Source organism: Ochlerotatus camptorhynchus, unplaced genomic scaffold (genome assembly GCF_037179485.1).
Source record: "Ochlerotatus camptorhynchus isolate MF236.1 unplaced genomic scaffold, CSIRO-AGI_Acam_v1.1 ptg000084l, whole genome shotgun sequence".
In the NCBI taxonomy this organism is placed as follows: Eukaryota; Metazoa; Arthropoda; class Insecta; order Diptera; family Culicidae; genus Ochlerotatus; species Ochlerotatus camptorhynchus.
Genome location: NW_027040574.1, coordinates 1609196 through 1631346, shown reverse-complemented (window position 1 = coordinate 1631346; position 22151 = coordinate 1609196). Strand labels below are relative to the sequence as shown.

General features: G+C 38.4%; 2 protein-coding genes across 5 annotated transcripts in view; one reads left to right on the top strand and one right to left on the bottom strand.

The window, feature by feature from the left end:
• Positions 1–22151, top strand: part of PAPLA1 (Phosphatidic Acid Phospholipase A1) — a 198642-nt gene that overhangs the window by 39562 nt on the left and 136929 nt on the right. The gene's annotated exons all lie outside the window — the stretch shown is intronic.
• Positions 1–22151, bottom strand: part of LOC135698295 (uncharacterized) — a 139928-nt gene that overhangs the window by 38152 nt on the left and 79625 nt on the right. For all 3 annotated transcript variants that reach the window (XM_065218205.1, XM_065218207.1, XM_065218206.1), the window contains exons 3-5: positions 6556–6779; positions 6336–6488; positions 6081–6210 (exon numbers count right to left, since the gene is read on the bottom strand). In XM_065218205.1, the coding sequence (XP_065074277.1) occupies positions 6081–6210; positions 6336–6488; positions 6556–6779 (507 nt within the window). The remainder of the gene's footprint in view (positions 1–6080; positions 6211–6335; positions 6489–6555; positions 6780–22151) is intronic.

Sequence of the window (22151 nt, the reverse complement as noted above, 5' to 3'; positions counted from 1 at the left end):
TGGGTGACGGGGTACCCGGGTACCCAAGCTTATTGCGAAGCTCAGACAATAAGCAAAGACAACATATCAAGAAGATTGGCAACTCTTCCATTTTCTCGTACACCGCTATAAGACAGGTGCAACCGCGTCATCTGCCGCCCACAGGTAAATCCCTTCGAACGAATTTGATAGCAAATATTACATCCTCAGAAGAAAGGTTTGTGTATTTGCTCATTTCTCTATGCGTTGCTTCCACCTTCGCTCAAGCGCAGCGCTACTGTATCTGTCGCTTGGATTCTGGCAAAGTTGCCAGTCTTCTTGATATGATGTCTTTGCATTAAGATAAAACCAAACAATATTCTGCAAAGTTGTAGGTTTAGATAAGAACTGAAATATGGCCTACTTAAATTGTGGAGTAGACCGCTCATTGTCCTCAGAACAGGTTCCCGAAGCTCCGGGGAGTGGTCAAAGTCTGGTTTTAACAAAAACTAGTCATGCGATATATCAAAATTTTCAGAATTGTCATTGAAGATCATGTGAACTGACGAAGAGTGACAAAGGTCATCCGATGGCCCTAGAACGAAAGTGGCAAGTCTCTTATTGCATCAGAAATCAGCGGCGCGATCAAAATTTTCAGAATTTCATAGATTACTCTTTAGAAACCATACCAGCTAAGCAGAATAACAATGGCATCGCGATGACCCCAGAACAGGTTCCAGAAGCCCCCGGGGAAGTGGCCAATTTCTGATTGCAACATACGAAAAATTTGGAAAGTTTCGACAAAGAAAATAAAATTCCAATGTTTTCCCAAAAATATATAGGCTTAAATGCCCCTAATTTGGACCGCTACATAAATTCAGCAATCGACTAAATTTTTAATAGCGACCAAAAATATCCATTAGTACCGTCCCAATGACGCGGTCATCTAGATAAAATTGATAAATAGCAGATTGTTAGCGATGGGCTCAATCTTAGATCCATAGGCCAACATTAGAGCCATTCTACGATTTTTGTTAGCAATTTCAAAATTTCAGAAAAGTTTGAATTTTTTATGAGCTTTAAAACAAAAATTGCCCACACATCTACAGGACAGAACTTAGAACTAAAAATGAAATGTATGCGTTAAATAGATACTTTCCTGGGGCTTCCGGAACCTGTTTCAGGGGCATAGAGTGGCATGGCATAGCCCATGAATTTCTAGAAATTGTGATATGCCGAAATACTAGTTTTTGTTGAAATTAGATGTTGGCCACAACCTTCTGGGCGTCCGGAACCTGTTCCAGGGACATTGGGTGGTCATTATAAATCCAGTTAATTGACGTGGTCTCTAATGCCATGTCCATCGAATTCAGAAAATTTTGATATGCCGCACGCCTGGTTTTGTTGAAATCATAGATTGGCCACATCCTCCGAGGCATTCGGAACCTGTTCCAATGACATTGGGTGGTCATAGTCTATCTTGTCATTTGGCATGGTCTCTGACGACATGTCCATAAAATTCTGAAAATATTGATATGTCGCATGACTAGTTTTTGATGAAATTAGAGGATGGCTACATCCTTTAGGGCTTCCAGAACCTGTTCCAGGGACATTGAGTCTTTGTCACCCTTGTCAATTGGCATGGTCTCTGATGACATGTTCATATAATTCGCACTAGTCGCATGACTAGTTTTTGATGAAATTAGGGGATGGCCACTTCCTCCGGGGCTTCCGGAATCTGTTCCAGGGACATTGGGTGGTCATAGTCTCTCTTGTCAATTGGCATGGTCTATGACGACATGTCCATAAAATTCTGAAAATATTGATATGTCGCATGACTAGTTTTTGTTGAAATTACAGGTTGGCCACATCCTCCGGAGCATCCGCAACCAGTTCCAGAGACATTGGGTGGTCATAGTCTCTCTTGTCAATTCGCATGGTCTCTGACGACATGTCCATAAAATTCTGAAAATATGGATATGTCGCATGACTAGTTTTTGTTGGAATTACAGGTTGGCCACATCCTCCGGGGCCTTCGGAACCTGTTCCAAGGACATTTGGTGGTCATTCTCACTCTTGTCAATTAGCATGGTCTCTGATGACATGTCCACATAATTCTCAAAATTTTGATATACCGCACGCCTGGTTTTGTTGAAATCATAGATTGGCCACATCCTCCGGGGCATCCGCAACCTATTCCAGGGGCATTGGGTGGTCATAGTCTCTCTTGTCAATTAGCATGATCTATAATGACATGTCCATAAAATTCTGAATATATTGATATGTCGCATGACTAGTTTTTGATGAAATAAGAGGTTGGCCACATCCGCCGGGGCATCCGCAACCAGTTCCAGGGACATTGGGTGGTCATTGTCACTCTTGTAAATTAGCATGGTCTCTGATGACATGTCCATAAAATTCTGAAAATTTTGATACGTCGCATGACTAGTTTTTGTTGAAACTAGAGGGTGGCCACTTCCTCCGGGGCATCCGGAACCTGTTCCAGGGACATTGGGTGGTCATAGTTTATCTTGTGAATTGGCATGGTCTCTGACGACATGTCCATAAAATTCTGAAAATATGGATATGTCGCATGACTAGTCTTGTTGAAATTAGAGAATGGCCACATCCTTCAGGGCTCCCGAAACCTGTTCCAGGGACATTGGGTGGTCATTCTCACTCTTGTCAATTGGCATGGTCTCTGGCGACATGTCCATAAAATTCTGAAAATATTGATATGTCGCATGAAGTTTTTGATGAAATTAGAGGATGGCCACTTCCTCCGGGGCTTCTGGAATCTGTTCCAGGGACATTGGGTGGTCATTGTCACTTGTCAATTAGCATGGTCTCTGATGACATGTCCATATAATTCTGAATATGTTGATATGCCGCACGCCTGGTTTTGTTGAAATTAGAGGATGGCCACATCCTTCAGCGCTTCCGGAACCTGTTCCAGGGACATTGGGTTATTGTCACCCTTGTCAATTGGCATGGTCTATAACATAGCATGACCGTAAAATTCAGAAAATTTAAACATGCCGCATAACTAGTCTCTGCTGAAACTAGAGAAAGGCCTTTTCCTCAGGGGCCTCCGAAGCGACTGTAACATGATCACGACGCATGGTAGTCTTGTCGCATAGGAGTATTGAGCGAAAACCCAAAACGTCAAAAAAATTTCCCAAAATAAAAAAAAAAACATCGCTGGTCTTTTGATATCTTGTGTAAAAAAGTCTGCTACGTCTACAAACCAGAAACACCAAAAATCATACAATCAATGTTTTTCAATACAAAATCCCAATTTTGTAATACCAGTATTTTTTTTCTAAAAAGTATTTTTAATTACCTTAAATTTGATATTTTGATCTTTGAAATCGCCGCAGTGGTTTAAAAGTTATATATTTTTGAAAAAAGTCATTTTTGAAAAAAAAACATTTTTTGGGCCACCCTAACATGAAAATGGTCATCCTAATGACAAAATAAAAAAAAATATAAAAGTCTAATATTTTGACAAAAGGAACAAAACTACAAATTTTTACGATATTCTGAGAACCAGTATATTGTTTTGCTATGGAATTGCTGTATTGTTATTTTTTCCTTGATTTGTTTTCCGTACTGAGGACCAATGCTACCGACGCCAGGGAGGCAGCTCCCACACCTGGATCCTACCTATCGACCTATCAAGTCATGGGGACCAACGACTTCGTTTCCCTTCCAAAGGAAGGCGTGATCAGAGATTTTATGCAGAAATTCCCGACGGCGCCGACTGGGATTGAACCTAAGCTGCAAGAGAATTCTTGGATGAATCATCCAAAATTCGAAGAGAATCGTTGGATAAATTCCGTCGAGTGTTCTGCAGATAATTTCTGGAGTGTTTGTCAGAGTGAATCTAAAATTTTAGAGGATTTCCAAAAAGAACTCTGTGAAGGGATATGATTTCAAAGGAAATTCTGGAGAACATTCCAAAGAAATCCTGTATAGATTTCTGAGCAAATGCAGAAATTTTTAAGACTTCGAATGCAGAAAAAAATCAAGGAAAAACAAGTAATTGTACAAATTGCTCATTTAACATAGGGCTTCATTCGGCTCAATCGAATTCGGTTTAAATGCTTGATTTGAATGTATATTGCGTAACCAGGGAAATTACCAAAAAAACCTGGACAAAATCGGGAAAAAACCGGGAAATTGCTAATCGGGATTTACTGGTCTCGTGGTTTAAAATTCCCTAGAATTCTAAACATAATTCTCATAATAGTGTCTTCAGAACTACCACGGAATTTACATCTCAAAATTACACATCGGGAACTTCTAACCAAATTCCTTTAGAATTCTCTACGGAATTCCTTTAGAATTATTCCTCCTTAAAATTCATTTGGAATTCTCATTAAAACTCTCTAGGAGGCGTTAAAATCCTAAAAGGTTGTCTAAGCCCAAGAGTCATAATTAAAAAAAAAAAAAAAACAGATCACGAAAATTACGCCTTATTTGAAATTTTGTAAATTTTTTATGACTTAAATCTCGATAAGCTAGGACTTAGATCCAATTTTGGGTCTACTAAGCATAACCAAGCGGACTTTTTCACAGAATGGAATGTTTTCACTGCAGATGACGTCTAAATTCTGTTTACCTTTCCGTACGTCCCGTAACATTTGATAAAGAGTAACACATTGTTGAGATATTGTTAAAAATCTAGCACTGCTTCTTGACCCTCAAAATCGGCCTACGGATTCTGATTCTAAATTCGGCCTAACGCATTGAAACGCCATTGAATTTACTGTGGCCTATCGGAGAAGCATTTCTTATGTTTTTGACTTGATTTCGTTCGGTAGCCTACAGTATCGTACCAACCCAATTAACACACATGTTATATAACAGTTTATATAACCTTTGTATGACTGGTTTTGGTTATATAGCAGTTTACTCAACATAATTATATGAATTTGTGTTACTTGGGAAACGCATAATTGACTTGTTAACGCCGAAATCATGGATTTATTTTGAGTTTTATGCTCGGTATGCCCATAATGGGTGAATAGGCTGAAGTAGTTCGCAACCCTTGTTAAAATTTTTAATTTATGGAACCACTCTAGACAACTATATCTATAGGTTAGGGTGCTGTAACAATCGGATTCAGTGCCCCAAAATTACCCTTAGATGACAATTGCAGCATATTTCAACTACTTTTACATTTTGACCTGCTTTTGAAGTGGATTTTCAAGCGCCAAAATTGTTGCTCGGGTTCTGGACAGGTATATTTTAAAATTTGTCCTTTCACTGATTGGTCCAAATTTGATTAAGTTTCATTCGACGAAACATCAGTTTCGGTTCTCGTTGTTTTAAGCATAGGCAGTTGAGAAACTGAACTTCAACTGATATTAGTTATTCTCAAGGAATTGTGTTTTTTTTAACTGAGCTCGAATAAGTCAATTAATCCAGTCTTCGATTCCAGCCGCTAGTAAGCTCCAATTGTTCGTAATTTATAAAACTATGCATAGCAGATAAGTTTTTGTTTTTTTTCTAATACCAGAAACTACTTCGATTACTGTATTTTAGCAATAGAAACTATATGTTACATCGCAACAAAAAAGGATGACTTTTGCTAGTTGTTTAACAATAGTTTTAATATTTGTATGTTCTTAACAGGTTATAATACACATTAAAATCTTACTGGCAATGATCTCTTAACAAAAACGCGGCAAACTATGTACAACTCAACAGTGTCCTTCATGTGACCTTTGTGACACTCGAAGGTTCGATTTTAGCTACCTAACAGTTGCCACAACCGTTCAGGCAGCAAAAATGCCACAAGAGAGTCTCGAAGATCATCCCTTCGGTATCCCACATCCCGCTAAATCTTCTTCTTCTTCTTCTTCTTCAAGTGGGATACCATCCCACTCGGACAGCGCGCTCGAAAACAAAAACGTTTCCCTGCTTCATCGCTAACAATAATTTACTCTCTTTGACGGTGTGTACACTCGCGCGGTGTGTAGAAACGAAGAGTTTTTCAAAACAAAAAAAAAATAATCAATATAATTAGTATTCTTGTGGTATTCTTGCGTAATAGTTTAGTAACAAACAAGAAGAAAAAAAAAATAATGAGAAGAATTCGCGTATAGTCTAGTCACCATTGGGCGTCCGAAGCGTTGCCGTGTCCAGGGCTCCATGCAGCTTAAAGTACAGACTGTTGACGTCCTCCTCGACCGGGATCGGGATACTGTGGTGCCCGCGGAGGTCGCTCTCCGACACAAGGGTGGTCTAAAATGGCAGGAGAACCGGATTAGAATTCGATTACAGCAATCCAGGCGCTAGGACCTAGCATAATGTGGTGACGCATGTTAGTAGGTTGGTTGTTGCCGTGGAGTAGTAGGGTACAAATTTACCAGTACGGGGTTGTTGCCAAAGTGGCGATCGATTTCGAATCGAATCACCTCACCGCCGGTTTTGTAGGCCAGCTCGTGCAAACCGGTCTGGCTGTCCAGGTGCTGATCGGACAGGCTGGTGTCCACTTCGTCACCGAACCAGATGACGTAGAGCTGCAAGGAATGGTTAGGTTAATACCGGTGGTGAGGCAAACTTGGAATGGGATGGTTAGAAACATACCCGAATACGCTTTTTGAGCAGCGTGAGGGCTGCCATCCGGGAGAGCTCCTTATCGGTGGCGGTGTTGGACGTCGCCAGGAATATGGCACTGTCGTAGGGGATTTCCTGGGAGGTCCGCAGAATGCCGTGGTACGCCCGGCCGCTGTTTTCGTACGACGGCTGGAGCGAGTTGAGGGCGTCCATCAGGGATTTGGTGTTGCGGAAGCTTGTCGATTTGGCGATATCTGGAAGAGTGAAAGGTGTTATTTGGGAGTTGACAAAGATTGATGATTTTGCTCTACTAAATGATAGTAGTTTTAAGAGGTTATATTGACTCGTACAAGAATGGTAGTAATTGTATTTTTGAGATTTTCAGATCATTAGGGCTTAAGTAGTGGAACGAATACTCTCAGATTTTTAGATGTTCAACGAAACATGATACTTCACTGTTTGACACCAAACTAACAAATTGACAGCTCGCTCCCAAACGAAGTCCCACCGAGGGGCGCTAAAATGGTGAGTTTTGCTAATGTAAATAGTTCCAGTGGACCAAAATTGATTTTATTTTTAATGCAGATAACGAACATGCATTTACCCTCTCAATACCCTTAAAGAACCCAATTTCCCTGAATTTCTACGAACTTCTCTCAAGTACTGAATGACAAAATGACCGAGTTTTAGCAAAAAATGTGAATGATTTCCTATAACAAACAATTGTGCAATGTCTCACGCAAATCAGAGAAGATTAAGCTTTTCCGATTCGCCATTTGCCGTGGAACTGCTCTAAACTTCCCTAAAGTTCTGAAAACTTCCCTAAAGTACTGAAAATGTCTCTGAAGATCGACGAACATCCCTGTAGTTTTGCTAATTACTTTGAAGATCTATGAACTTCTTTTGATTTATCTGAAAATCTCTGAACTTCCCTGATTTTTTTTGGATGCCTCTGAAAATCTACGAACTTCCCTAAAGCACTGACATTTATTCTGAAGATCTTTGAAGTTTTATGATGCTCTGAAAATTTCTGTGAATATCAATTTCTTTTTCTTCTTTTTCGATTTTCAAGCTAATTGCTTATCGCATATTAGCTTATTGTGTGCTCTCAACTTAGTGTTCTAGGTGCACTTCCACAGTTATTAATTGAGAATTTCCGATGTCTGCTACCATTTTTGTATAGGTATAATTGTGTGGCAAGTACAATCATACTCTATGCCCAGGGAAGTCGAGAAATTTTCCAACCCGAAAAACTCCTAGACCGGACCGGGAATCGAACCCAGCCACCTCCAACTTGCTTTGTAGCTGCGCCTTTACCGACTCAGCTAAGGGAGGCTCCAAGAAGATCTACTAACATCCCTAATTTCTGTTGATTTCTCTGAAGATCGACAAACTTCCCTGAAGTTCTGTGAATTTCCCTTAAATACTGTAAATTTTTCTGATGGTCTAAGAAATTCGGTTTATTTCTGCAAATTTTTCTGAAGATCTCCGAGCTTCCTCAAAGTTCTATTAATTTCCTTAAGAAACTGCAAATTTCTCTTAAAATCTGCGAACATCACTGGAGTTCTGCACATTACTCTGATGATCTACGAACTTCCCTGATGTTTTGTGAGCACCCCGCTGTTGTTCTGCAAATTACTCTGAAGATCTATGAACATCCCTAAAGCTCTTTAAACTTTTCTGCAGATATACGAAAATCCCAGAAATTCTGCACATTAATCTGAAAATCTACAAACTTCCCTGAAGTTTAGAAAATTTCTGTGAGGATCTATAAACTTTCCTGAACTTCTGTTGTTTTATCTAAAGATATAGGGGAAATGGCCTATGGATCTAATATTGGACCCATCGCTAAAAATTTGCTATTTATCAATTTTATCTAGATGAACGCGGCATTGGGACGGTACTTATGGATATTTTTGGTCGCTATTGAACATTTAGTCGATTGCTGAATTTATATATGGGCCCAAATTAGGGGCATTTAAGCCGATATTACATCCATTTCCCCTACAACAATATTTGAAGCACTGCAAATTACTCCGAAAATCTACGAACTTCCCTAATGTTCTGCCAATTTCTCTGAAGATTAACGAACATTCTCTGAAGATTTTCGAACTTCCCTGAAGTTTTGTTGATTTCTCTAAAGATCTACAAAATTCGCTGAAGCACTGAAAATTACTCTGAAGGTCTCCGAACTTCCCTAAAGTTCTTTCAATTTCTCTGAAATTCAACGAACATCGCTGTAGTTCTGCAAATAAGTTTGTGGATTTACGAACTTCCCTGAACTTCTTTTGATTTCTCTGAAGGTCTCCGATCTTCCCTGAAGTTTTGTGAACACCCCAGACGTAATTCCAATTTCTCTGCAGATCTAAGACCTTCGTTGTTGTTCTGCAAAATAACTATGAAGATCTACAAACTTCCCTAAAGTTCTTTCAATTTCTCTGCAGATCTACGAACATCCCAGAAATACTGCAAATTAATCTGAAAATATACGAACTTCTCTGAAGTTCTGAAAATTTCTGTGGGGATCTAAAAATGTTTCCTGAACTTCTGTTGTTTTTTCTGAAGATCTACAAACTTCTCTGAAACACCGCAAATTACTCTGAAGATCTACGAACTTCCCTAAAGTTCTGCCAATTTCTCTGAAGATCTCCGAACACCCCCGACGTAATGTCAATTTCTCTGGAGATTGACGACCTTCGCTATAGTTCTGAAAATTACTCTGAAGATCAACGAACTTGCCTAAAATTCTTTCTTCTTTTCTTTATTATAGAAACTTTCAGCCTTTAGCTGGTTCGTCTCTTTGAAGGGAAGGGACTCCTGAGGGGTCCCGGAGAGAAAAAAAAATAAATACATTACAAATACATTACATAGTGTTTAAGGATCTCAGAGTTCTGTGTCGATTGTTGTAACAGTAAGGAAGGTGAACGAAGTTGTGGTTAATTTCCGAGAGAGAGAGTCAATGCCCGTAGCCTGCGGGGTTGTCGTCCTTGTTCTTCCGTTTGTCATATCACTTAGAGAGCTGGTATTGGCCAAGTGCCGTCGTTCGTCCGTTATCGTGTCATTGTTCGTTGCAGGGTTTTACGGAAATTGATAATAGCCGGTGTCTTTAAGGAAGTCGAGAAGTAATCTGTCCCTATATGGGTTATTAGATAATGCGTTTCTGATGCTGATACCGATACCGTATTGGTCTTGGAGGTTTTGATGCGTAGGACAATTTATTATGAGATGCTCAACTGAAATTTTGGTTGTCTAAAGTTCTTTAAATTAATCTGAAGAACTTCGAACTTCACTGAAGTTCTGAAAATTTCTATGCGGATCTATAAACTTCCCTGAACTTCTACGAAATTCCCCAAAGTTCTGAAAATCTCTCTGAAGATTAACGAACACTCCTGAAGTTCTGCAAATTTCTTTGAAGATCTAATGACTTCCCTGAAGCACTGACAATTACTCTGAAGATCTACAAACAACCTTGAAGTTCTGTTAATTTCATTGAAGATCTAAGAACGTTTCCGCAATTCTGAAAATTTATTTTAAGTTCTACACAAATCTTCTTCTTCCTCGCATTTCAAGCTTATTGCTTAATGCATATTACCTTATTGCGTGTTCTCAACTTGGTGTTCTAGATGCACTCCCTAATTTATCCTTATCTGAACGATCTTCCCGTAAGTTCTGTGAACTGCCGAATACTCTGCAGATCTACGACCTTCGCTGTAGTGCTGAAAATTGCTCTGAAGATCGACGAATTTCGCTAAAGTTCTTCCAATTTCTCTGATGATCTAGGAAGGTACCACGAACATCTCGGAAGCTCTATGAACATCTCGGTAGTTCTGTGAACATCTCGAAAGATCTGTTATATGTAAGGAAGTTCTTTGAACATCTCGAAAGTTCTCTGAATAAATCGGAAGATTTTATGAACATCTCGGAAGTTCTCTGAATAATTCTGAAGTGCTGATGAATGCTCAGAAGTTCTACGAATATCTCGTAAGTACTGTGAACATCTCGAAAGTTTAATGAAAAGCTCCGAACTTCAGTGTACATCTTGGAAGTTTCATGAACCGCTTGGAAGTGCTATGAACTGTTTGAAAATACTATGAACTGCTCAAAAAATCTATGAACATGTCGGAAGTTCTGTGAATAGCTTTAAGATTTTATGAACTACTCGAAAGTTCCATGAACATCTCGGTAGTTCTGTGAACATCTTGGAAGTTCTGTTATCTATAAGTTCTATGAACATCTCTAAAGTTCTCTGAATAGCTCTGAAGTGCTGACGAATGCTCAGAAATTCTTTGTAATACTTTGAAGTTCTATGATCATCGAATATCGAATCGAATACGAATGTCTCGGAAGCTCTATGAACACCTCGAAATTTAAATGAAAATCTCTGAAGTTTAATGCACATCTTGGAAGTTCCATAAACCGCTCGGTAGTTTTAAGAACTGTTTGTAAATTCTATAAACTGCTTGGAAAATCTATGAATATGTCGGAAGTTCTGTGAATTGCTTGGATGTTTTATGAACTGCTTGAAAGTTCTGGGGCCTCCCTTAGCTCAGTCGGTAAAGGCGCAGCTACAAAGCAAGACCATGCTGGAGATGGCTGGGTTCGATTCCCGGTCCGGTCTAGGAATTTTTCGGGTTGGAAAATTTCTCGACTTTCCTGGGCATAGAGTAAGATTGTACTTGCAACACAATTATACTAATGCAACAAATGGTACAGGCATCGGAAGCGCTCAATTAATAACTGTGGAAGTGCATCTAGAACACTAAGTTGAGAGCACGCAATAAGCTAATATGTGATATGCAATAAGCTTGAAATGCGAAGAAGAAGAAGAAGTTGAAAGTTCCATGAACGTCTCGGTAGTTCTGCGAACATCTTGGAAGTTCTATTATCTGTAAGGAATGACTTCGAAAATCTCGGAAGTTCAATTAACATCTAGAAAGTTCTCTGAATAACTCGGAAGTGCTGACGAATGCTCAGAAATTGTTTGTAATACTTTGAAGTTCTAAGATCATCTCGGAAGCTCTATGAACACCTCGAAAATTTAATGAAAATCTCTGAAGTTCAATGAACATTTTGGAAGTTCCATAAACCGCTCGGATGTTCTAAGAACTGTTTGAAAATTCTATGAACTGCTCGAAAGTTCTATGAACTGCTCGGAAGTATTATGACCATTCCGGAAGTGATGACAACTGCCCGAAAATTCTATGCACAACTTGGAAGTTCTATGAACATCTCGGTAGTTCTGTGAACATCCCGGAAGTTCTGTTATCTGTAAAGAAGTTCTTTGAAAATCTCTGATGTTTCGTACACACCTTGGAAGTTCTATGAACATCTCGAAAGTTCTTTGAATAATTCGGAAGTTTTATGAACATTTCGGAAGTTCTATGAACATTTTGAAAGTGCTGACGAATGCTCTGAAGTTATTTGTAATATTTTGAAGTTCTATGATCATCTCGGAAGTTCTATGACCATCGCGGAAGTACTATGAACACCACGAAAGTTTAATGAAAATCTCTGAAGATCAATGAACATTTTTGAAGTTCCAAGAACCGCTCGGAATTGCAATGAGTTCATTTTTTCAGGATGTTCTAAGAAGTGCTCGAAAAATCTATGAACATGTCGGAAGTTCTGTGAATTGCTTGGATGTTCTATGAACTACTCGAAAGTTCTGTGAACTGCTCGGAAGTATTATGACCATTCCGGAAGTGATGAAAACTGCCCGAAAATTCTATGCACAACTTGGAAGTTCTATGAACATCTCGGTAGTTCTGTGAACATCCCGGAAGTTCTTTATCTGTAAGGAAGTTCTTTGAAAATCTCGAAAGTTCCGTACACACCTCGGAAGTTCTATGAACATCTCGAAAGTTCTTTGAATAATTCGGAACATTTATGAACATCTCGGAAGTTCTATAAAAAATTTAAAAGTGCTGAAGAATGCTCTGAATGTTTAATAAAAATATCTGAAGATCAATGAACATCTTTGAAGTTCCATGAACTACTCGGAATTGCAATGAGTTCTTTTTTTGAGAATGTTTTTTAAACTGCTCAAAAAATCTATAAACATGTTGGAAGTTCTATGAACTGCTCGACAGCTCTATGGGAAGTTCTAATAATATATCGAAAGTACTACGAACACCTTCAAAGTTATATGAACATCTCGGAAGATCTATGAACACCTCGAAAGTTTAATGAACATATCTGAAGTTCAATGAACATGTCGGAAGTTTTGTGAACTGCTTGAAAGTTCTATGAACTGCTTGAAAGTTCTATGGACATCTCAGATATTCTGGTAATACCTCAGAAGTACTGTGAATATCTCGAAAGTTCTATTACAATCTCGATAGTACTACGACCTCGGAAGCTCTATGAACATGTCGGAAGTTCTCTGAACTGCTCGGAGTATTATGAACATTCTGGAAGTTCTGACGACTGCTCGAAAATTTTATGAACACCTTGAAAGTTCTATGAACATCTTAGAATTTCTGTGAGCTGCTCGGAAGATCTATGAACTGCTAGGAAGTTTTATTTGGAAGTTCTATGAACATGTCGGAAGTTCTGTGAACTGCTCAAAAGTTCTATGAGCATCTTGAAAGTCCTGTGAGCAACTCGCAAGTTCTATGAATATCTTAGAAGTTCTTTGTACTACTCAAAATTTCTATGACCATCTCGGAAGTTTTATGAACATCTCCGAAGTTCTATGAACATCTCGGAAGTTCTCTGAACATCGCTGAAGTTCAATGAACCTATCTGAAGTTCAATGAACATGTCGGAAGTTTTGTGAACTGCTTGGAAGTTCTATGAACTGCTTGAAAGTTCTATGGACATTTCAGATGTTATAGTAACACCGCAGAAGTACTGTGAATATCTCGAAAGTTCTATCAAAATCTCGAAAGTACTACGACCTCGGAAGCTCTATGAACATGCTGGAAGTTCTCCGAACTGCTCGGAAGTATTATGAACATTCTGAAAGTGCTGACGACTGCTCAAAAATTCTATGTACCGTTCCGATTCAAATTTCGGACGATTCAAATTTCGGACACTTTCATTTTTAATTAAATATTACATCCAGTTAGAAACAAAGTAATAATGTTAGATGATCGTGGAGGGCACTAGTCAAAAAAATTTAAAATTTACAAGACATGTGGATCATATTCGACCGAGATAATCAACTTTTAAAAGTGTCCGAAATTCGAGTTTAAGTGTCCGAAATTTGAATCGGCACGGTACAACTCGGAAGTTATATGAACATTTCGGAAGTTTTATGATCATCTTGGAGTACAAGGAACATCTTGAAAGTTCTATAAATATCTCGGAAATTCTGTGAGCATCTCGGAAGTTCTGTTATCTGTAAGGAAGTTCTTTGAAAATCGTGGAAGTTTCGTACACACATCGGAAGTTCTATGAACATCTCTAAAGTTCACTGAATAACTCGGAAGATTTTTTAACATTTAGGAAGTGCTGGCGAATGCTCAGAAATTATTTGCAATACTTTGAAGTTCTACGATCATTTCGGAAGTTCTATGACCATCGTGGAAGTAATATGAACACCACGAAAGTTTAATGAAAATCTCTGAAGATAAACCACTCGGAATTGCAATGAATTCATTTTTTCAGGATGTTCTATGAACTGTTGGAAAGTTCTATGAACATATCGGAAGTTCTATGAATATCTCGGAAGTTCTATGAATATCTCAAAAGTACTACGAACATCTTTAAAGATCTATGAACATATCGGAAGTTCTCTTAACTGCTCTGAAGTATTATGAAAATTTCTGGATTGCTGAAGACTGCTCCGAAGTTCTTTGTACTACTCGAAAGTTTTATGAACACCTTGGAAATTCTATGAACACCTCGAAAGTTGTATGAGCACCTTGGAATTTCTGTGAACTGCTCGGAAGATCTATGAACTGCTAGGAAGTTTTATTCGGAAGTTCTATATTTGTTCGGAAATTCTATGAACATGTCGGAAGTTCTGTGAACTGCTTGAAAGTTCTATGGACTGCTTGAAAGTTCTATGGACATTTCAGATGTTATAGTAACACCTCAGAAGTACTGTGAATATCTCGAAAGTTCTATTAAAATCTCGAAAGTACTACGACCTCGGAAGCTCTATGAACATGCTGGAAGTTCTCCGAACTGCTCGGAAGTATTATGAACATTCTGAAAGTGCTGACGACTGCTAAAAAATTCTATGTACAACTCAGAAGTTCTATGAACATTTCGGAATTTTTATGATCATCTTGGAGTACAAGGAACATCTTGGAAGTTCTATGAATATCTCGGAAGTTCTGTTATCTGTACGAAAGTTATTTGAGAATCTTGGAAGTTTCGTACACACATTGGAATTTTTATGAACATCTCTAAAATTCACTGAATAACTCGGAAGATTTTTGAACATTTAGGAAGTGCTGACGAATGCTCAGAAATTATTTGCAATACTTTGAAGTTCTATGATCATCTCTGAAGTTCTATGATCATCGCGGAAGTACTATGAACACCACGAAAGTTTAATGAAAATCTCTGAAGATAAACCACTCGGAATTGCAATGAATTCATTTTTTCAGGATGTTCTATGAACTGTTCGAAAGTTCTATGAACATATCGGAAGTTCTATGAATATCTTGGAAGTTCTATGAATATCTCAAAAATACTACGAACATCTTTAAAGATCTATGAACATCTCGGCAGTTCTCTTAACTGCTCTGAAGTATTATGAAAATTTCTGAAGTGCTGACGACTACTCAGAAGTTTTTTGTACTACTCGAAAGTTTTATGAACACCTTGGAAATTCTATGAACAGCTCGAAAGTTGTATGAACATCTTGGAATTTCTGTCGGACTGGTCGGACGATCTATGAACTGCTAGGAAGTTTTATTCGGAAGTTCTATATTTGTTCGGAAATTCTATGAACATGTCGGAAGTTCTGTGAACTGATTGGAAGTTCTATGAACTGCTCAAAAGTTCTATGAGCGTCTCGGAAGTCCTGTGAGCTATTCGCAAGTTCTATGAATATCTCGGAAGTTCTGAGGACTGCTCAGAAGATCTTTGTACTACTCAGAATTTCTATGACCATCTCGGAAGTTTTATGAACATCTCGTAAGCAGCGCTGGTAGCGAGTCACTTTTTAGTGACTTAGTCACTTTTTTCAAGCCAGTCACTAAAAAGTCTCTTTTTTTAAGGCCAAGTCACTAAAGTCACTATTTCTTGTAATCAGTCACTATTTTCAACTTTTTTAGCGTGAATTTACTTCTAGATTGATCATTCTTCGCTTTAGGCGTTTAATCGTCTTTCTCTATCTACAGGGTGTCTATTCATTTTTCTAAATAAAACTATCTGACTTTTCCAGGTTTTCCCAGTATTTTAACGGATAAAGCTAAATTTTTAAATGCGTTAAAAATATTCTTTTTTTTTGTAGATCAAAAACAACAGCAATTTACCCAAACGTTTTTAAGACATGTCAATCAGTTTTAAAAAAACAGCTTTACAATCAAATCCACAGAATGTTGAAGTTTATCACTTACTTAATTTCTCACTTAATAAAGTTATAAAGAACTGACCCAATTTGAGTAGTGCAAGAATCAAGGAAAAAAATAAATGATTTATTTCAAGTTCGTAGGAACTTTAGTGAGTAATGAAAAGAAATGATGAGAATTTCAGTGAAGGTCCATAAACATACTGCGGAAACATAAGGGAAGATAATACGCTAAAAATATGGGGAACTTACTGGAAGCTTTAAGAACCTCAAAGCGGTTCTTTTAGCATCCGAAAATTTTCGGGAACTTTTATAATGTTCCTAGAATTTCAGAGAACATCACAGGTGTCAAGCGAACTTGAGAAATATAGAAAACATGAAGGGTATTGCGCAATTTTTCAAGAAGTTCTAAGTACCTCAAAAAAGCTAGATCTAGAGATTTTTTCGGGAATTTCAGACCTTAAGAGCAGTTTCCGGAGCTTTACTCCAGACTTTTGGAGAGGCCAGTTCCTTTAGTTTCAGAAAATTAGTGGGAAGTTTAAAGCAGTTCCCAGATTTTCAGATAACTTCAGAGACGTTAAAAAGTTAATTGAGGTCTTCGCATACGTTCAGAAGCTCACTGAAGCTTAAACATTTTTAGGGCGTTTCAATTAAATTCAGCGCAATACAACAAGATTCATGAGAACTGCTAAAACTTTAGAGAAGTTTTGAGAATTTCAGAAAAGAGCAGTTCCGTTAACATTAGAGAAATCACATAAATTTTAAAGAAGTTTAGACAACTTCAGCGAATTGTTAAACGTTCAGAAGAGATCCATGATCATTGGAAAAATTTAGGAAACTTTAGGAAGTCCTAAAAAGTTCAGGGAAGTTTAAGAATTTGATGAGAAGTATTGTGAGTCTCACGCTAGTTTCTCAAACTACAAAAGAACTTCAAGGCAGTTTAATTAACTTCAGGAAAAAATTGGGAACTTTCAAGTAGTTCTGAAAACCTCAGAATAGTCCATTCCATATTCTACGGAGATTTCCATTGAAATATTCCTCAAAATTTTGGTGAAGCTATCCTCCGAATTCAATTTTCTTTTAGTTTTCCTTGGAATTTCTGAGGAACCACAATAAGAAACCCTTTCCAAAGATTCTCCGAATATTCAATGAATTCATTTCAGATTTCCTTTTCAATCTCACTCCTTACCTTGGAATTCTACTCACATTGAAAGTCTCCTAAGAATTCATTGGCGTTTCTCCTCACAAATTACTTAGATTTCTTCTCATAATTTGTTTGGCAAACTCTCCTGAATTCATTTTCCGAATTCCTTTGAAGATGTCCTGGAGTTATTAACATATTTAATTGTAATCCTCCTTTAGTATTTTCAAACAAAATCCAAGGACTTATGCTCCGGATTCGTTTTCTCCCACAAACTTTATGAAATTATGCTCAGAATGCCCTTAGAATTTTCCTCTGAAGCTCCTCAGAAATTCCTAAGAGTTTTCATTAAAATTTACTTTTAGGTCACTTTTTAGTCACTACTTTTACAACTATAAGTCACTATTTGGTCACTTATTTCATCAAAATGATCACTAAAATCACTATTTTTAACAGCAGTGATTGCTACCAGCCCTGCGTAAGTTCTATGAATATCTCGGAAGTTCTAAGAAAATCTCTAAAGTTCTTTGAATATTTCGGAAGCTCAATGAGCATCTCGGAAGTTCTATAAACATCTCGGAAGTGCTGCCGACTGCTCGACATTTCTTTGTACTACTCGAAAGTTTTATGAACACCTCGGAACTTCTGACGACTGCTCGACTGAGCTAAAGGAGGTCCCAATTTGTATTTAGTTAATTTTCTGATATTGACAGTGAATAAATAGATGTGGATTATATTATATTATGTTATGTAATTTTACAGTAGGGGAAATGGATGTAATGTCGGCCTAATTGCCCTTCATTTGGGCCCATACATAAATTCAGCAATCGAATAAATTTTCTATAGCGACCAAAAATATCCAGAGGTACCGTCCCAATGACGCGTTCATTTAGATAAAATTGATAAATAGCAAATTTTTAGTGATGGGCAAAATCTTAAATCCACAGGCCAACATTAGAGCCATTTCCAGTATTTAATTTTATATTACATGATTTTGCCTTAGCACATCCATGAATCTTTGCCCATAACAAAAAAAATGCAGTTTCCTGCAAATCGGAGAAGGTTGAATTTTTGCGTAAAAATGCTCATATCACATAATTGCGTGAAAAAAATGTTTACTTAAAGTTTATGTTCTACGATTTTGGGCAATTTTTAAGTTTTGATCTCGGCCTTTTTAGAAAAGCTAGATTTTTTCATAAGCTTTCAAATAATCATAAGTTTAAAAATCGTCAGACGTCATTTCGATTTAACGAGTCATTTTCGTGCTATGATTTCTGGAAAAAATCGAATACGACATTTTTTAAAATTAGTCTAGAGTCAAAATGGCCGAATTCCGGCACAAACTTGGATCATTTCCCCTAGAGATCAATTATGTGAAGTGTAGTGAAGTGAAGTGAAGTGTAAATCCTAAAATATATATTTCTTTTGCTATTTTAACCTTCCTAGTGCATTGGGTCTTTTTTAACTTTAAAAAAGCTGTAACTTTGTAATGAAATATGCTAGAGGCCTAAAATTTCCTAACTTTCGGAAACGAACATTTTACTTTCAAAAGAAGCTTCAGCGACACTAGGGTCTAAAAAGACCCAGACTGCAAATCGCTCCCAAAAAATCAATTTTTGAGCTGATTCTTGATCTATTAGTCTTAAAATAAAGATGAAGGTTCCTAGAATGGCCTTCTGGCCAGGATTTTTACAATTTGGTCATTTAGGATACCTGGCACCGCTTCCGATAGAGCACAAGTGGACACTTCGAAAACCTCATGTACTTTTACCGTCCGACGGCTCAAAATTTATGATTTTTCTTCATGCAGAAGTAAATAGACATCATGCGATAGACCAAAATGTGGATCTGGCCACATCAGAATATCTGCAACCGGTTCCGGAAGGGCTCCAAATAAGACACTTCCTAAATCTCTTGTACTGGCAGCTCAACATATATGACTTTTCATCCAGAAGTAAATAGATATCATGCCACAAACAAACAGGTGTATTTGACCACATCCGGATACCCTAATCTGGTTCCGGCAGGGCCCCAAAAAGGACACTTCGTAATCCTCATGCAGTGGTATCGTTCGTTGGCTCAAAATTTATGATTTTTCAACCAGCAGTAAATAGGAATCATGTCAGATGGATCTGGCCACATCTGAATACCCGGAACCGGTTCCAGCAGGGCCCAAAAAAGAGGACACTTACAAAACCTCATGTACTGGTACCGTCCGAAGGCTCAAAATTGATGATTTTTCTTCATGCAGAAGTAAATAGGCATCATGCCATAGACCTAAATGTGGATCTGGTCACATTTGAACACCTGGAACCGGTTCCGGAAGGGCCCCAAAAATGACATTTCCAAAATCTCATGTGCTGGAATGTTGAGACATTTATGATTTTTTCATCCAGAAGTAAATAGATATCATGCCACAAACAAACAGGTGTATTTGGCCACATCCGGATACCCTGATCTGGTTCCGGCAGGGCCCCAAAAAGGACACTTCCTAATCCTCATGCAGTGGTATCGTTCGTCGGCTCAAAATTTATGATTTTTCAACCAGCAGTAAATAGGAATCATGCCAGATGGATCTGGCCACATCTGGATACCCGGAACTGGTTCCAACAGGGCCCATAAAAGATGACACTTACAAAACTTCATGTACTGGTACCGTCCGAAGGCTCAAAATGTTTGATTTTTCATCCAGAAGTAAATAGACATCGTGCCGTGGACCAACAGGTTGATTTGGCTACATCCGGATACCCGGAACTGGTTTCAAGGGGTCTAATGAAACATCATAATGTCTATTTACTTCAGGATAAAAAATAATCAATTTCAAGCTGTCGGACGACAGTACAGGATGATGACGGTGAGGATTAAAAAGTTTCCTTTTTGGGTTCTCCCGGGATAGATTCTGAGTATCCGGATGCGGCCAGATCCTACTGTTGGTTCATGGCATGATGTATAGCCTTAGTTGCGAAATGCCTTGTATGCTAATGTTTTAACTGACTGACTGAGCTACAAAGCAAAAAATAAATTCAACGTACTTTGACTATATGTTTAGTATTACTTCTGCGTGAAGTCAACGATTTACATAGTTGAAGATGCTAATTTCAAATAACAGACTAAAGTGGTAATTTTTATACGATAGATGGAGGAGATGAAAGTCTAGAGTTGATAGTTCCGTTAGAGTACGGCAGTGTAAAAATTGCATATAGATCCGACCCGCTCAAGTACCAACGATGTGTTTGAAACAGTTCTACCGATTTTTACCATATTTTAGTTGTTATTATTTGAAAAAAAAAAACCGATTTGTACCTTCCTTAAAAGTTGTCCTAGCTCGCTATCTACTATCTATATGCAATTTTCACACTGCCGTACTCTAACGGAACTATCAACTCTAGACTTTCATCTCCTCCATCTATCGTATAAAAATTACCACTTTAGTCTGATATTTGAAATTAGCATCTTCAACTATGTAAATTCAACGTGTTTGTGTAAACTTTATGGCAATGTAAAAACATGTAAATCAACAGGAGGAAGCGTATAATTCTACATAATTTAACATGGAAGTTTACATGATGGACATGATCATCATCTAAGTTTACATTACTTGCATGTAAATTTAAGTGTTAGAAGCAGTTACATACCAAAAGCTATAAAAGTACGTGTACAATTTCATTACATGCTTCATTTTTTTTATCGTTTGTATCAGATTACGTCCGTAACGGCACCGGTGGTGTAGTGGTAAGCGTGATTACCTCTCACCCCAGCAGGCCTGGGTTCAATCCCAGTCGGCGCCGCCGGGATGTTCTGAGGCATAACATCTCTGATCACGCCTTCCTTCGGATGGGAAGTAAAGCCGTTGGTCCCCGGTTCATGAGTTGATGGATCGATAGGTAGGGTCCAGGTGTGGGAGCTGCCTTCCTGGCACGTCGGTAGCATTGGTGCTCAGCACGGAAAACAAGATCGACGGAAAAAACAAACCAAAGGAAAAAAAAAAAAAAAAAAAAAAAAGATTACGTCCGATGTAATTTTTACTATTTTTTAAAATCCTGATCTCGTTTGTTGGAGAGCTTAACTACTGCGACCATTTTGATAAATAGCGCTAGTGATCATATAAAAATCAATGGACTTAAAATGAGGCTAATATAATGCTAATATTCCTCAAATTATACATTTAACAATTTTCCCATTTGTATAAATCTTCAGTCACTATTTCACATTTCCGTCACGGAATTTCCCACTCCCCAATTGCAATATTTCCTCTCAATTTCTTCTTTCTGCAAAACTTTATACGTCAAACATTGCCGGCTCTCGCTCATTCACTCAGCTGACGCACTTGTTATCCGAGCCCGATGGCACCGCGCAGTTCTCCCCAACTCTCCTGACTGAGTCGCTAGGTTAGCTTAGTTTAGCCGTTGTCGTTTATTGTGATTGCTTTTTCGCTTTCAGTCGGCAATATACATATAATTAAAAACGCAAGCTCTAGTGTCTATCTCTCAGCATCGAACTGCCTGCCGGAGGCTTGCTTTGTGTGTGTCTGTCTCTCTCTCGCTCATATCAAATCACGTTTATTTATTCTATATGTCGAACCAAACCTGTGATTTAAATTGTTGTCATCGAAACCGCTGCCGCCGCAGCAATCGGGAAACCGGTTTTACTCCTGTCCCCTGTCACCGCGCGAATCCAAATCGAGTTATGGATCAAGCTTTCGAGAAGCAGCAGCCCCCCCCCCAGCATCCCCTCCTCCGTCTTGCATTCGATTAGAATCCGCCAATCGATCGAGTTCTAGTTTAAGGACTCTCTGCTGATCGCGTCGGTGCGCGCTCTCTCGATCAAGTGCGAGGACACCTCCATCTCACGGAAGGTATACACATATCAGGCTGGTGGGCAGCAGCTACCGGTTCGATTTGTTTTCATTTGAACTCCCCAGTGGCGACGATGACTCGGGTGATTTCGGTTCGTTAATAACGGAATGATGGTTGGTTGGTGACCTTTGCGCCGGCTATTGGTGGTGGTTATACCTGT